Genomic DNA, 16,015 nt, shown 5'->3' with positions numbered 1-16,015 from the left:
CACTTTAATAGCATGATGTTATATTATAAACTGGGTGGTTCGAGTCCTGAATGCTGAAAGCCGTGGTATACCATGGGTATGACAAAACATTTATTTTTACTGCTGTAATTACTCAGGGTTTATGATACATGGCTGATATCCCACGGCTAAGGGCTGTGTCCAGGCACTCCACGTTGCGTCGTGCATAAGAACAGCCCTTAGCCGTGGTATATTGGCCATATAACCTTATTGGTTAATTATATTATAAATATTTGTTCTCCTGTACCATCACACATACAGAAAATTCAGTGTATATGTAAATGAGAAAGTGGATAAAACAACTAGATTGTAATTGTACATGAAGTACAATTGGTGGGACTTGCTTTAACTCTTTAAACATTTTTTTGTGGTTGTGGTAGCAGTTTAAAAAGTAATATTTTACTATTTAAAGCAGTTACATAAAATCAGAGTTAAATGTAGTAAACTAATTGGTCTGATTACCGTAATAGACTACTATATCAACCATATTACTTTGGATTGTGAGTCAGTTGGTTCACAAAAATGTCTAAACTGCAGTTGTTGAGTGTGAAAACAAAAATACAAAGTGATCTTCTGTCATAAAAAAGGGAGGATCATGTGAACAACACTTTGGAAAGCAAAGCAACTCACATTCAAGCTGTGTTTCAGATAAATAAATGCACAATTGACTTTTGTAAAATGTTCCGTGTAAATGAAGTTTGATTTGAGTTGAATGATGCAATGATTAGAACATTTTAGGCTACAATTTGGGAAGAGAAATAGGATGGTGGATCTAGTGATGACAGGTCTTTAAAAGTATTTTTATGGTTGTTGAAGAACTACGCAGAATAGGTTTGTATGCAGACCTACTGATAGCTAGCTGTTGTTCTAATAGATGAACTCTTTAGGCTAACAGTGAATACTGTTATTCCTGAAGAAAATGTGCTGTGTTTGCTAGCATGTTTTAAATTACAGTTGAAGTCAGAAGTTTACATACACCTTGGCCAAATACATTTAAACTCAGTTTTTCACAATTACTGACATTTAATCCTAGTAAAAAATTCCCTGTTTTAGGTCAGTTAGAATCACCACTTTATTTTAAGAATGTGAAATGTCAGAATAATAGTAGAGAGAATAATTTATTTCAGCTTTTATTTCTTTCATCACATTCCCAGTGGGTCAGAAGTTTACATACACTCAATTGGTATTTGGTAGCATTGCTTTTAAATTGTTTAACTTGGGTCAAACGTTTTGGGTAGCCTTCCACAAGCTTCCCACAATAAATTGTGTGAATTTTGGCCCATTCCTCCTGACAGAGCTGGTGTAACTGAGTCAGGTTTGTAGGCCTCCTTGCTCGCACACACATTTTCAGTTCTGCCCACAAATGTTCTATTGGATTGAGGTCAGGGCTTTGTGATGGCCACTCCAATACCTTGACTTTGTTGTCCTTAAGCCATTTTGCCACAACTTTGGAAGTATGCTTGGGGTCATTGTCCATTTGGAAGACCCATTTGCAACCAAGCTTTAACTTCCTGACTGATGTCTTGAGATATATCTGCATAATTTTCCACCCCCATGATGCCATCTATTTTGTGAAGTACACCAGTCCTTCCTGCAGCAAAGCACCCCCACAACATGATGCTGCCACCCCTGTGCTTCACAGTGTTCTTTGGCTTGCAAGCCTCCCCCTTTTCCCTCCAAACATAATGATGGTCATTATGGCCAAACAGTTATATTTTTGTTTCATCAGACCAGAGGACATTTCTCCAAAAAGTATGATCTTTGTCCCCATGTGCAGTTGCAAACCATAGTCTGACTTTTTTATGTTGGTTTTGGAGCAGTGGCTTCTTTCTTGCTGAGCAGCCTTTTATGTTATGTTGATAAAGGACTCGTTTTACTGTGGATATAGATATTTTTATATCTGTTTCCTCCAGCATCTTCACAAGGTCCTTTGCTGTTGTTCTGGAATTGATTTGCACTTTCGCACAAAAGTACATTCATCTCTAGGAGACAGAACAGTGTCTCCTTCCTGAGTGGTATGATGGTTTATTTTTCTGAGTCCTTGGCTGATTTCGTTTGATTTTCCTATGATGTCAAGCAAAGAGGCACTGAATTTGAAGGCAGGCCTTGAAATACATCCACAGGCACACCTCCAATTGACTCAAATGATGTCAATTAGCCTATCAGAAGCTTCTAAAGCCATGACCCACTGGAATTGTGATACAGTGAATTATAAGTGAAATAATCTGTCTGTAAAAAATTGTTGAAATAATTACTTGTGTCATGCACAAAGTAGATGTCCTAACTGACTTGCCAAAACTATAGTTTGTGGAGTGGTTGAAAAATGAGTTTTAATGACTCCAACCTAAGTGTATGTAAACTTCCGACTTCAACTGTATGTATGCTTTTGAAATATGTTATAGTAGTGGTAGTGTCCGCAGTAGTAATGGTGGTGACTGTTTATAGTTGGAAAAAGTAGGTAGATAACAAGTTAGGATAGCTTGAACACATGAAAGATGATTTGGTGTATATAGCTTGAACGGTTAAATAGTTACCGTTGGAGAGTTATATTATGCAAATGTGTGCTAATATATATAGGTTATAGTCAATACATTTTTACAGAAAAATGCTAAATCAACTATATAATTTACACCTAAGCGTATACCCAGAATTCTAAATTCATATTCCACAATCATATCTCTCCTGACCACAGAAGTGGTGAAGAGCTAAACGGACAATCTTCTGTATCATGAGTGGATCCTCCAGCTCTTCTTATCAGAGCAAGGTCAGTAAGCACAGAGGGCTAGCTGGAGCACTAAGCTATCGGCAGACACTCGCCGCTGTGTTTATTAACAAAGGCTTTGTGAACTGGGAGACTGAGCGCTGGAGACGGTAAGAGATGGGGCCATTGGGGACACTTTTAGCGGGCACGCTGTGGACACAGCCCACACTTCAATCACACTCCTCAGGGTCAGAGAAATCAATCCACCTTAATCCTGCTGCAATCTCCCTGCCTTTCTGGATAATGCAGCCCAGAGATAACACCTTCTCAGAGAGAGAGAGAGAGAGAGAGAGAGAGAGAGAGAGAGAGAGAGGGAGAGGGAGAGACCCGAAACGGAGGGAGAAGAGTGAGAGAAAGGAGGAAAAAAAGAGACCGAAAACACACTGAATAATACACAGGCTGGACAAGGTGTCTGTGAGCTAACACCTCACCTAAGAACACCTCAGTTATTAGCCTGTCGGGTTAGCCATTGTGAGTGACCTTCCCCCGAGATCTTGTTTACACTTTGGATGTGTGAGGATGAGGTAACACTCACCCTGGCTCTAGTCTCCACTGATCCTACCTACTGCATACGGAGAGAATGGATTTATCCAAGAGGGGGTTGCGAAATTACAGTAACTACCCAGGTTTTCTAGAAAATGTACAGGTTTTACAGAAAGGATTCTGGATTTTCCTGCTCATTCCCTTCCACTTCCTTAATCTTACCATCCGGGATTTCTGGAAAACCTGGGAAAGTTACCAGAATTTTGCATGTTTGAACAGTTTCCTCTGGTTGACTAATCCATCACCCTTTATACTTCATTTTTTGGGATGATGGATCAATATATTTTGACATGACATATAGCCTAATCCCAACTCGACCCAGAAAGCCCAACGAACATAAACATGAGGAATCCTCTCTCTGGTCTAGTGGTTTCTAACACTAGTGGTTCCTAACACGGTACCTAATTTAAACTGTTTCACCGTGTCAATCACAGCCAGCCGACATGGATCTCTCTCCTTCTGGCTTTACAGATGGGGTATCATCCCCAAAAACTTTCCACATCACAGAATCCCCCACACCATGCAAGGATGAATCAACACAAAGGGGAAAATGTACTCGATACAAAATTAGGATAACGCCCTACCCACCTACCCCTTCACACTAGAGGTCGATCGGTTAATCGGAATGGCCAATTTAATTGGGGCCGATTACAAGTTTTCATAACAATCGGAAATTGGTATTTTCGGACACCTTTATCTTTATCTTTATTTAACTAGGAAAGTCAGTTAAGACCACATTCTTATTTTCAATGACGGCCTAAGAACGGTGGGTTAACTGCCTTGTTCAGGGGCAGAACGACAGATTTTCCTCTTGTCAGCTCGGGGGAACCAATCTTGCAAAGAGTTACAGTTAACTAGTCCAACGCTATAACCACCTGCCTCTCGTTGCACTCCACAAGGAGCCTGCCTGTTACGCGAATGCAGTAAGCCAAGGTAAGTTGCTGGCTAGCATTAAACTTATCTTATAAAAAACAATCAAACATAATCACTAGTTAACTACACATGGTTGATGATATTACTAGTTTATCTAGGGTGTCCTGCGTTGCATGTAATCTGACTGAGCATACAAGTATCTGACTGAGCGGTGGTAGGCAGCAGCAGCCTCGTAAGCATTCATTCAAACAGCGCTTCTGTGCGTTTTGCCAGCAGCTCTTAGTTGTGTGTCAAGCATTGCGCTGTTTATGACTTCAAGCCTATCAACTCCCGAGATGAGGCTGGTGTAACCGATGTGAAATGGCTAGCTAGTTAGTGGGGTGCGCGCTAATAGCGTTTCAAATGTCACTCGCTCTGAGACTTGGAGTGGTTGTTGCTTTGCATGGGTAACGCTGCTTCGAGGGTGGCTGTTGTCGTTGTGTTCCTGGTTCGAGCCCAGGGAGGAGTGAGGAGAGGGGTGGAAGCTATACTGTTACACTGGCAATACTAAAGTGCCTATAAGAACATCCAATAGTCAAAGGTTAATGAAATACAAATGTATAGAGGGAAATAGTCCTATAATTCCTATAATAACTACAACCTAAAACTTCTACCTGGGAATATTGAAGACTCATGTTAAAAGGAACCACCAGCTTTCATATGTTCTCATGTTCTAAGCAAGGAACTTAAACGTTAGCTTTCTTACATGGCTGTAACGAGTTTCCTCCTCTTCTTCCGAAGAGGAGAGGCGAAACGGATCAGAGGACCAATACGCAGCGTGGTAATTTTCCATGGTACTTTTTAATGCTATAAGGTACACATGAAAAAAACTAACAAAACAAAAAATGTGAAACTCAAAACAGTCCTATCTGGTGCACACACTGAGACAGGAAACAATCACCCACAAACACACAGTGAAACCCAGGCCACCTAAGTATGATTCTCAATCAGAGACAACTAATGACACCTGCCTCTGATTGAGAACCATACTAGGCCGAAACATAGAAATTCCCAAAACCTAGACAAACAAACATAGACTACCCACCCAACTCACGCCCTGACCATACTAACTAAACACAAAACACAGAAAATAAAGGTCAGAACGTGACAGTACCCCCAAAGGTGCGGACTCCGGCCGCAAAACCTTGACCTATAGGGGAGGGTCTGGGTGGGCGTCTGTCCGCGGTGGCGGTTCTGGCGCGGGACGCGGACCCCACTTCACCCTTGTCTTTGTCCGCCTTATTTTCCGCCTCCGTGGCTTCCGCCTCCGTGGCTTTCTCACCATGGCAACCCCTCTCAATGACCCCACTGGACAGAGGGGCAGCTCGGGACAGAGGGGCAGAAGCTCTGGACAGAGGGACAGGGGCTCTGGACAGAGGGACAGGGGCTCTAAACAGAGGGACAGGGGCTCTAGACAGAGGGACAGGGGCTCTAGACAGAGGGACAGGGGCTCTGGCGCCTCTGGGCTGAGGGGCTCTGGCGCCTCTGGGCTGAGGGGCTCTGGCGCCTCTGGGCTGAGGGGCTCTGGCGCCTCTGGGCTGAGGGGCTCTGGCGCCTCTGGGCTGAGGGGCTCTGGCGCCTCTGGGCTGAGGGGCTCCGGCAGCGGCGCCGGACAGGCGGGAGGCTCCGGCAGTGGCGCCGGACAGGCGGGACACTCCGGCAGCGGCGCCGGACAGGCGGGAGGCTCCGGCAGCGGCGCCAGACAGGCGGACGCTCCAGCAGCGGCGCCGGACAGGCGGGACGCTCCGGCAGCAGCGCCGGACAGGCGGGAGGCTCCGGCAGCGGCGCCGGACAGGCGAGAGGCTCCGGCAGCGCCGGACAGGCGGGAGGCTCCGGCAGCGGCGCCGGACAGGCGAGAGGCTCCGGCAGCGGCGCCGGACAGGCGGGAGGCTCCGGACAGGCGGGAGGCTCCGGCAGCGGTGCCGGACAGGCGGGAGGCTCCGGCAGCGGCGCCGGACAGGCGGGAGGCTCCGGCAGCGGCGCCGGACAGGCGGGAGGCTCCGGCAGTGGCGCCGGACAGGCGGGAGCACCTGCAGAGAGGAGACAGAGAGACAGCCTGGTGCGTGGAGCTGCTACAGGAGGCAGCGGCGCCGGACAGGCGGGAGGCTCCCGGCAGCGGCGCCGGACAGGCGGGAGGCTCCGGCAGCGGCGCCGGACAGGCGGGAGGCTCCGGCAGCGGCGCCGGACAGGCGGGAGGCTCCGGACAGGCGGGAGGCTCCGGCAGCGGCGCCGGACAGGCGGGAGGCTCCGGCAGCGGCGCCGGACAGGCGGGAGGCTCCCGGACAGGCGGGAGGCTCCGGCAGCGGCGCCGGACAGGCGGGAGGCTCCGGCAGCGGCGCCGGACAGGCGGGAGGCTCCGGACAGGCGGGAGGCTCCGGCAGCGGCGCCGGACAGGCGGGAGCACCTGCAGGGAGGAGACTGAGAGACAGCCTGGTGCGTGGGGCTGCCACAGGAACTACCAGGCTGGGGAGACTTTCAGGAGGCTTGGTGTTAGGAGGAGCCTGAAAGACCGGGCTGTGGGGGAGCACTGGAGCTCTGGTGCGCAACCTTGGCACCACTTCCCCAGGCTGGACAACTACTCGAGCCCGGACCCTCAAGAGTGCAGGCACAGGTTGAACCGGGCTGTGGGTAAGCACGGGAGATCTAGTGCTTACTACACGCACCTCTCCCCTAGGCTCCACTCCCACAGTTGCCCGGTACGAGCGGAGCGCAGGCAGAGGACGCACTGCACCCTCCCAGCGCCCCGGAGACACAGCACGCAGAGCCGGCGCAGGATAACCTGGACCAAGACTGCGTACCGGCGACCAGACCCGCTGAGCAGGCACCATACGCCCTGGCTCAATGCCCACACTCGCATGGCACTCTCGGGGGCTGCCCTATAGCGCACCGGGCTATGGACACGCACTGGCGACACCGTGCGCTCAACCGCATAACACGGTGCCTGACCAGTAATGCGCTGCTCATAATAAGCACGAGGAGTGAGCTCAGGTCTGCTACCTGGCTTAGTACCACACCTCGTGTGCCCCCCAAAAAAAAATTTGGGGCTGCCTCTCGTACCTGTCGCACTGCCGTGCTGGCTCCTCATATTGCCGCCGATCAGCTTTCGCTGCCTCCAGCTCTGCTTTGGGGCTGCGATTTTCCCCAGCCAACCTCATTCTCCTGTAACCTTCCTTGCATTGCTCCATCGAATCCCAGGCGGGCTCCGGCACTCTCCCTGGGTCGACCGCCCACCTATCTATCTCCTCCCAAGTTGTGTAGTCCAGATTCAGCTCTGATGCTGGCCGCTGTTGTTGTTGCTGCTGCTGCTGTCGTCGCTGTCCTTTACCACGCCGCTTGGTCCGATTGTGGTGGGTGATTCTGTAACGAGTTTCCTCCTCTTCTTCCGAAGAGGAGAGGCGAAACGGATCAGAGGACCAATACGCAGCGTGGTAATTTTCCATGGTACTTTTAATGCTATAAGGTACACATGAAAAAACTAACAAAACAAAAAATGTGAAACTCAAAACAGTCCTATCTGGTGCACACACTGAGACAGGAAACAATCACCCACAAACACACAGTGAAACCCAGGCCACCTAAGTATGATTCTCAATCAGAGACAACTAATGACACCTGCCTCTGATTGAGAACCATACTAGGCCGAAACATAGAAATTCCCAAAACCTAGACAAACAAACATAGACTACCCACCCAACTCACGCCCTGACCATACTAACTAAACACAAAACACAGAAAATAAAGGTCAGAACGTGACAGTGGCACATATTGCACTTTTACTTTCTTCTCCAACACTTTGTTTTTGCATTATTTAAACCAAATTGATCATGTTTCATTATTTATTTGAGGCTAAATTGATTGCATTGATGTATTATATTAAGTTAGAATAAGTGTTCATTCAGTATTGTTGTAATTGTCATTATTACAAATACATTTAAAAATCGTCAGATTAATCGGTATCTGCTTGTTCTGGACCTCCAATAATCGGTATTGTTGTTGAAAAATCATAATCGGTCGACCTCTACTTCACACATCCATGGAACCTTGCCAAAAAATATAAATTCATGAAAGTCATGAAAAGAAAAAAAAACGCACACACACGTTTTTGTACTATCCTTGTTGGGACCAAACAATTGATTCCCATTCATAATCCTATTTTCCCTAACCCTAAACCTAACTCGAACCCTAATTCTAACCGTAACCCTAATTGTAACCCTAACCTTAAACCTAACCCCTAAGCCTAAAATTGCCTTTTTCCTTGTGGGGGCCGGCAAAATGTCCCCACTTTTCCTTGTTTTACTATCCTTCTGAGGACATCTGGTCCCAACAAGGATAGTGAAAACAAACACACGCACACACACACAACCGAACAGCATAGATCGATAAATGAGTTTTGCCTGCCATGCTCCTCTGGCTGCAGTGCAGTGTAACTAACTATGCATACTGACAGGTGGCGGGACCCGTGGCCAGAAAGAGCCATAGTGGCTGAAAAAGCATTCATGACTGGAGTTGGTACAGATATGGTTGTCAGTCAGCTGCCACATTATCTGAAAGCTCAGACTACAGGCTACATGGCCTGCCAAGGCAATCAGCCCAGCTTTAGTCCATCAGACCTGTCAAAACCGGGCCTCATCCAATGCAAAGAAGTGAACGCCAGGGTTGTGTCTCAAATGGCACCCTATTCCCTATGTAGTGGACTACTTTCGATGGTTCACACCAGGGCTGCATCTCAAAAGTACGTCCCCGGTAGTATATAGGGAATAGGGCGCCATTTGAGACGTAGCCCCAGCTCAGCTCCTCTCCTCCATTGGTAGACTTCAGTCTGTGGCTCTCGTCTACGTGTTCCCTTGTTATGCAGCTGTTTCCCGGGTCACTGTTACAGCGCTACTTCTCCTACTCTCGTTCCAGTACCGTTGTCAATGCACTCGACAGAAATTGCACTTTGTAGAGGACAATGTATGACAAGGAAAAAAACCTTCCTAAAGCACTTGTCAGGATCTGCCGGTGTTTGTGTCACTCAGTGAGAGAGGTATCAAATATTGATACCTACACATACCAACGGTGGTTGTAGAAGCATCTTATTCACTTGAATTCGGAAGTTCTGTCTAAGCTGTAAGCTGTGCTGAGATGGCACTTGAATTCAGTGAAGCTCCAATGGAGTGCTGTCGATTCAAGGAATTCAGGAATTCATGAATTATACGGTATTATTATATTATTATTATTATTATAATTATACCATAGGAGATCAACACGAACACCTCTATGGAAATATTTAGGTGCTAACAATTAGGCAGAATACATAATATCCCTCTCATTAAGTAATTTGTACATGACTTCTACACGCCATCTACAGTGGGAATAGGTTTGCAAAAATCTGTCAACGTTCCCAAAAATTCCTGGTTGGAGGATTCCAGATTTCCTGCTTATTACCTCTTGGTTGCTGGGAAATTGGGGAAAGTCACTGGAATTTTGCAACCCTACTTGTACAGTATTACATCATGCACAGTTGGAGTGTTCCTCACCAGTAGGTTGACTCGGACAGTGACCAGCAGTTTGAGCCAGGAAGGGAATTTAGAGATGATCTTAGTGATGAAGGAGGAAATGGTGTCTCCGTAGTCTGGCTTGTGGAACTCTGCCTCGTTCAGCCCGTCTATCAGGATGATGTGGTCTTCCTCGGGAATCTTCCTCTCTGAAAACACCCAGAGAGGGGTCAACAGGGGTCACGGTGGACAGAAACAAATTAAAAATTCACAAACCCTAACGGTCTAGTCGATAAATGCAAACCTTCCAGGTCAAGCCAACATGACATGCAGAAGAGTTTAATATAACCCTTATTTTTTTAATTAAAATTTTATTTTGGCTCATAAAATACAGACAGACATACAAGCTGCTGCCAGAATATACAGTAGTATGAGAGTAAAACATTAGTTGGACACCATACTCTACAGACAACCTTGTACTGAGATACATGAGACTACTGACATCTCTCTGTACTGCTGTGCCTTGCGTCATTTTAAGAAGATTTTCTCTACTATTCTAACACATCTACAAAGCAGCTAGCGCAGTGATGAATGAAAGTGAGAGCGTCAGCAGCCGTATCAACAGTGCTGTGCACTAAACTGCTGTGTGGTGAGACCGCAGCGAGGAAGTGTTCTACTTCACTGCAGTATCTCAGCCAGACTTTCACAGTGCTGGAAGGGCAGGGTCCTTGAGCGCTTCCCACATGGCACCCTATGTAGCGCCCTTCAGTAACCACGAGCACAACTGTTCCTTGATTTTAACTGGCGGCTTTATTCTGTAGTTTTAGTCAGAATTATCACCTTCCGTGAGAACTATAAAGTAAATGAAAAATACAGTTAAGCACACTCTTACAACCTTATCTTACGAGTGACTTATTAGCTTGGTATAACTCTGAAGTGCTTACATACATAACAGTTTAACCGGCGTTATAACGGGTTCAGATTAAACACATGAATAAAGGAACAAATACCTCATTGGCTGCTTATTACAGAAGGGAGGAAATCAAACTTCACACTTATTATTCCTGGCATGAATTCACACTTCATCCTAACATACACTCTTCAACCTTTATGAACTACACCCGATGACATGAAAACTTAGCTAACGTAGCGCAGGATTGCCTTCCTCCAAAAGTGTGTTGCTACAATAAGGATCCCCGTTACAACAGTATTAGCTACGTAGTTCCGCTTGTATTATCATTTCCCCCGCACAGCGGACACATAGACAATTCAAACAAAAGACAACGACATAACCTGTAAGTCTAACTGTCAGTTACACCCTACTCCTTATATATAGTAGTGCATTACATTTGTACAGGGTTCATAGGTGTACTGGTCAGAAGAAGTGCATTACGTACACTCTTAGAAAAAAGGGTTCCAAAATAGTTTTTTGCCTGTCCCAGTAGGATAACCTTTTTGGGTCTGTGTTCCAAATGGCATCTTATTCCCTACAATCTTAGAAAAAGGGTTCCAAAACAGTTCTTTGGCTGTCTCCATAGGATAACTATTTTTGGTTACATGTAGAACCTTCTGTGGAAAGGGTTCTACATTGAACCCAAAATGGTTCTACCTGGAACCAAAAAAGATCGAGCTGGAACCATAAGGGGTTCTTCAAAGGGTTCTCTTATGTGGGGACAGCCAAAGACCCCTCTTCATTTCGAGATAGGACCTTTTTTTCTAAGAGTGTAGGAAATAGGGTGCCATTTGGAACACAGACCTTTTTCTGCAGTTCCTCCTTACATCCAGCATCTACAGTGGGGCAAAAAAGTATTTAGTCAGCCACCAATTATGCAAGTTCTCCCACTTAAAAAGATGAGAGGCCTGTAATTTTCATCATAGGTACATTTCAACTATGACAGACAAAATTAGAAACAAATCTAGAATATCACATTGTATGATTTTTAATGAATTTATTTGAAAATTATGGTGGAAAATAAGTATTTGGTCAATAACAAAAGTTTATCTCAATACTTTGTTATATACCCTTTGTTGGCAATGACAGAGGTCAAACGTTTTCTGAATGTCTTCACAAGGTTTTCACACACTGTTGCTGGTATTTTGGCTGGGCAACACAGACTTTCAACTCCCTCCAAAGATTTTCTATGGGGTTGAGATCTGGAGACTGGCTAGGCCACTCCAGGACCTTGAAATGCTTCTTACGAAGCCACTCCTTCGTTGCCCGGGCGGTGTGTTTGGGATCATTGTCATGCTGAAAGACCCAGCCACGTTTCATCTTCAATGCCCTTGCTGATGGAAGGAGGTTTTCACTCAAAATCTCACGATACATGGCCCCATTCATTCTTTCCTTTACACGGATCAGTCGTCCTGGTCCCTTTGCAGAAAAACAGCCCCAAAGCATGATGTTTCCACCCCCATTCTTCACAGTAGGTATGGTGTTCTTTGGATGCAAATCAGCATTCTTTGTCCTCCAAACAAGACGAGTTGAGTTTTTACCAAAAAGTTATATATTTTGGTTTCATCTGACCATAGGACATTCTCCCAATCTTCTTCTGGATCATCCAAATGCTTCTAGCAAACTTCAGACGGGCCTGGACATGTACTGGCTTAAGCAGGGGGACACGTCTGGCACTGCAGAATTTGAGTCACTTGCGGCATAGTGTGTTACTGATGGTAGGCTTTGTTACTTTGGTCCCAGCCCTCTGCAGGTCATTCACTAGGTCCCCCCCGTGTGGTTCTGGGATTTTTGCTCACCGTTCTTGTGATTATTTTGACCCCACGGGGTGAGATCTTGCGTGGGGCCCCAGATCGAGGGAGATTATCAGTGGTCTTGCATGTCTTCCATTTCCTAATCATTGCTCCCACGGTTGATTTCTTCAAACCAAGCTGCTTACCTATTGCAGATTCAGTCTTCCCAGCCTGGTGCAGGTCTACAATTTTATTTCTGGTGTCCTTTGACAGCTCTTTGGTCTTGGCCATAGGGGAGTTTGGAGTGTCACTGTTTGAGGTTGTGGACAGGTGTCTTTTATACTGATAACAAGTTCAAACAGGTGCCATTAATACAGGTAACGAGTGGAGGACAGAGGAGCCTCTTAAAGAAGAAGTTACAGGTCTGTGAGAGCCAGAAATCTTGCTTGTTTGTAGGTGACCAAATACTTATTTTCCACCATAATTTGCAAATAAATTCATAACAAATCCTACAATGTGATTTTCTGGATTTTTCCCCCCCTAATTTTGTCTGTCATAGTTGAAGTGTACCTATGATGAAAATTACAGGCCTCTCACATCTTTTTAAGTGGGAGAACATGCACAATTGGTGGCTGACTAAATACTTTTTTGCCCCACTGTACATTGATGATCAGAAACACAGAAAAATGTGGAGATCTCAACTCCTCTCCCAGTTGGAATGTCAAATCAGATTTGCACCAATCAACCCCTAAAACTTTATTCTGTAAAATATATTCCTGGCTTATCAGAACCAGAAGTTTTTATTTTTGTAAAGCCTCAAGTCTAGGGCTGGCGAAGTCCTTTCTAATATGGCTGTGCAAAGCGCCGATGCAGGTTTCTCGTTTTGACGGAGTGGACAAACCAACACGTTGTTTCTCCCTTATCAAGCCCAAGCGACCAGGCCAATCGAACAGGCCATTCATTTCAATAAGGAACGGTGGGAGTCATGCGGGGAGGCGGGATGAGGGGGGGAGGGCCCATCACGGTCCACCCTAACATCACAGGAGAGCTGCTGCATGCCTTGTCTGCCCACCCCTCTGCTCTGTGCCCTGCACATTGATTCCCATTCCTTTCCATCTCCATCATACAAACACTGGGTTTATCTATATTGGCTGGTTAGGCTCCTGCAATAACATATTGATTCAACGTAGAGCACGAGCACGGGCAAACTGGCGGGTCGTGTGTGTGCGGAACGGACCATGATGACCTTGAGATAGTTGTGTGTCTGTCTGCCTTGGAGAGATACACTATATATACAAATGACTGGATTCAGGCTATTTCAGCCACACCCATTGCTGACAGGTGTATAAAAGTGAGCACACAGCCATGCAATCTCCATAGACAAACATTGGCAGTAGAACGGCCTTACTGAAGAGCTCAGTGACTTTCAATGTGGCACCGTCATAGGACTCCACCTTTCCAACAAGTCAGTTCGTTGAAATTCTTCCCTGCTCGAGCTGCCCTGGTCAACTATAAGTGCTGTTATTGTGAAGTGGAAACGTCTAAGAGCAACAACGGCTCATCCATGCAGTGGTAGGCCACACAAGCTCACAGAACGGGACCGCCGAGTGCTGAATCCACTGGAAGCAAGAGGTCAGCACAATAACTGTTCAATGGAAGCTTCCTGAAATGGGTTTCCATGGCTGAGCAGCCACACACATGCCTAAGATCACCATGCACAATACCAAGCGTCGGCTGGAGTGGTGTATAGCTTTCCGCCATTGGACTCTGGAGCAATGGAAACGCGATCTCTGGAGTGATGAATCACACTTCGCCATTTGGCAGTCCGACGGACAATTCGGGTTTGGCGGAAGCCAGGAGAGCGCTACATGCCTGGATGCATAGTGCCAACTGTAAAGTTTGGAGGAGGAGGAATAATGGTCTGGGGCTGTGAGCGCTGAGCCAGGCCCAAACGCCCAACATCATTGCCCAACCTCACTAATACTCTTGTGGCTGAGTGGAAGCAAGTCCCCACAGCAACGTTCCATCATCTAGTGAAAAGCCTTCCCAGAAGAGTGGAGGCTGTTATAGCAGCAAGGGGAGGTCCAAATCCATATTAATGCCCATGATGTTGGAATGAGTTGTTCGACGAACAGGTGTCCACATACTTTTGGTCATGTTGTGTACAATAGTCATGAGACGCAGGCTTCCTTAGAGACGCTGTATTCTTCTGTCATGACGACAATAACAATGTACCACTAACCATTTAGCGTAACATCAATTAAAATCAATGCCATGTCAGAGCAAACAGAGCTACGCTAAGCAATTAACAATGTCCCTCCAGACTTTTCTCCCTCAGTAAGGCCAGATCTTAACCCATTTCAATTCCTTTGTGGAAGAAGTGAAAAACACAGTAAACGGTCTCTGGAGTGACCATAGGTAGCCTGTCTGATTTTTTTACGAGACCGAAGGGCACCTTGGAATGGTCAGTGTCTGTCTCTCTCTACACAGTCTAGACTGGAAATCTGAGCAAACCTGTGGTTCAGTTATTTAGAATACACTTGCTAGAGCCACTGAATGCCTAGATTATAACATCGGGAGTCCCTTTTGGACCATGATCTCCAGTGACAGTGAGACAGTCATATGAAAGAACCTAGGTGTAACTAGCTTAGCATCGTACCCTTGCGGAGGTTGGCCAGCGGTTCCAGCACGCCCCTGCGGAAGGCTGCCATAGGGTCCTGGACACAGGAGCGCAGACTGAGCATGCTCTGTAGATGGGGTTCCTTTAGCAGCAGTTCTCTGTAGGCGGTGAGCTGGGGTGCTCTGCACAGCAGGGCGGCGATACTGTGCACAAACTCTGGCACCAGGCAAGTGTAGGTGTTGTCAGCCTGGCAGTAGTGATACGCAACCACCTGGATGGGAGAAAAGAGAAGAAAAGAGAGCAAACAATTGTTTAGCAACTTTAGTGGCTTAAAATGTAAGAGACCTTTGCTGTTTTACAAAACCATACTATAGTGTCAACTATGAGTAGCTTATATTGTTCTTGGTTTAAGTCTGTAAAAATCTGGCTGTGTGACCTCAAAGTCCTTGTAAAGCCAATAGGCTTGTTGACTACAAGGCATTTGATGCAATACAGCAGCTCGGTATAGCGACTAAGCTGTCCCTGACCTCATTCCACTGCTGCCATTATACAATCGAATTTGGAGGTGAATATACAGAAGCCAAAATGCTATTTGTTAGTCTGAAACCAAAGCTGGGACTTGAAGGCATGTCCTTCAGACTCAACCCTTACGAAAAAAGATTATTCAGACTGCTGTACTACAATGCAGTATAACTGCAGTTAAAGTGCAGTCTAACTGCAGTATGCCGCAAATACTTCTTCCAAAATAACACAGTTTTTTTTATTACAGTAATGTTTCAGTCTAACTGCAGTTACAGTGCAGTATAACTGCAGTACACTGCAGTTATTCTGCAATTACTTCGTCCAAAATACCACAGTCGACTTTCAGTTACTGCAGTTTCAAAACGGCAATCTTTTTTTTGTAAGGGATTTAATTGGCTGACTCTAAACCAGACACATATAACCCACTCTAACCCACCTAAGCAGGGCATATTCAATAGGAACAAAACGGAAGACAAC

General features: G+C 46.1%; 1 protein-coding gene across 6 annotated transcripts in view; it reads right to left on the bottom strand.

Annotated features, from left to right (window-relative positions):
• The window catches only part of LOC118385992 (protein TANC1-like), a 187,118-nt gene that overhangs the window by 29,096 nt on the left and 142,007 nt on the right, over positions 1-16,015 (bottom strand). For all 6 annotated transcript variants that reach the window (XM_052521979.1, XM_052521981.1, XM_052521980.1 and 3 more), the window contains 2 exons: positions 15,056-15,287; positions 9,754-9,920 (listed from right to left, as the gene is read on the bottom strand). In XM_052521979.1, coding sequence (XP_052377939.1) covers positions 9,754-9,920; positions 15,056-15,287 — 399 coding nt within the window. The remainder of the gene's footprint in view (positions 1-9,753; positions 9,921-15,055; positions 15,288-16,015) is intronic.

The sequence above is a fragment of the Oncorhynchus keta genome, chromosome 7, assembly GCF_023373465.1.
Source record: "Oncorhynchus keta strain PuntledgeMale-10-30-2019 chromosome 7, Oket_V2, whole genome shotgun sequence".
NCBI lineage: Eukaryota > Metazoa > Chordata > Actinopteri > Salmoniformes > Salmonidae > Oncorhynchus > Oncorhynchus keta.
This window is presented reverse-complemented; position numbering and strand designations above follow the sequence as displayed.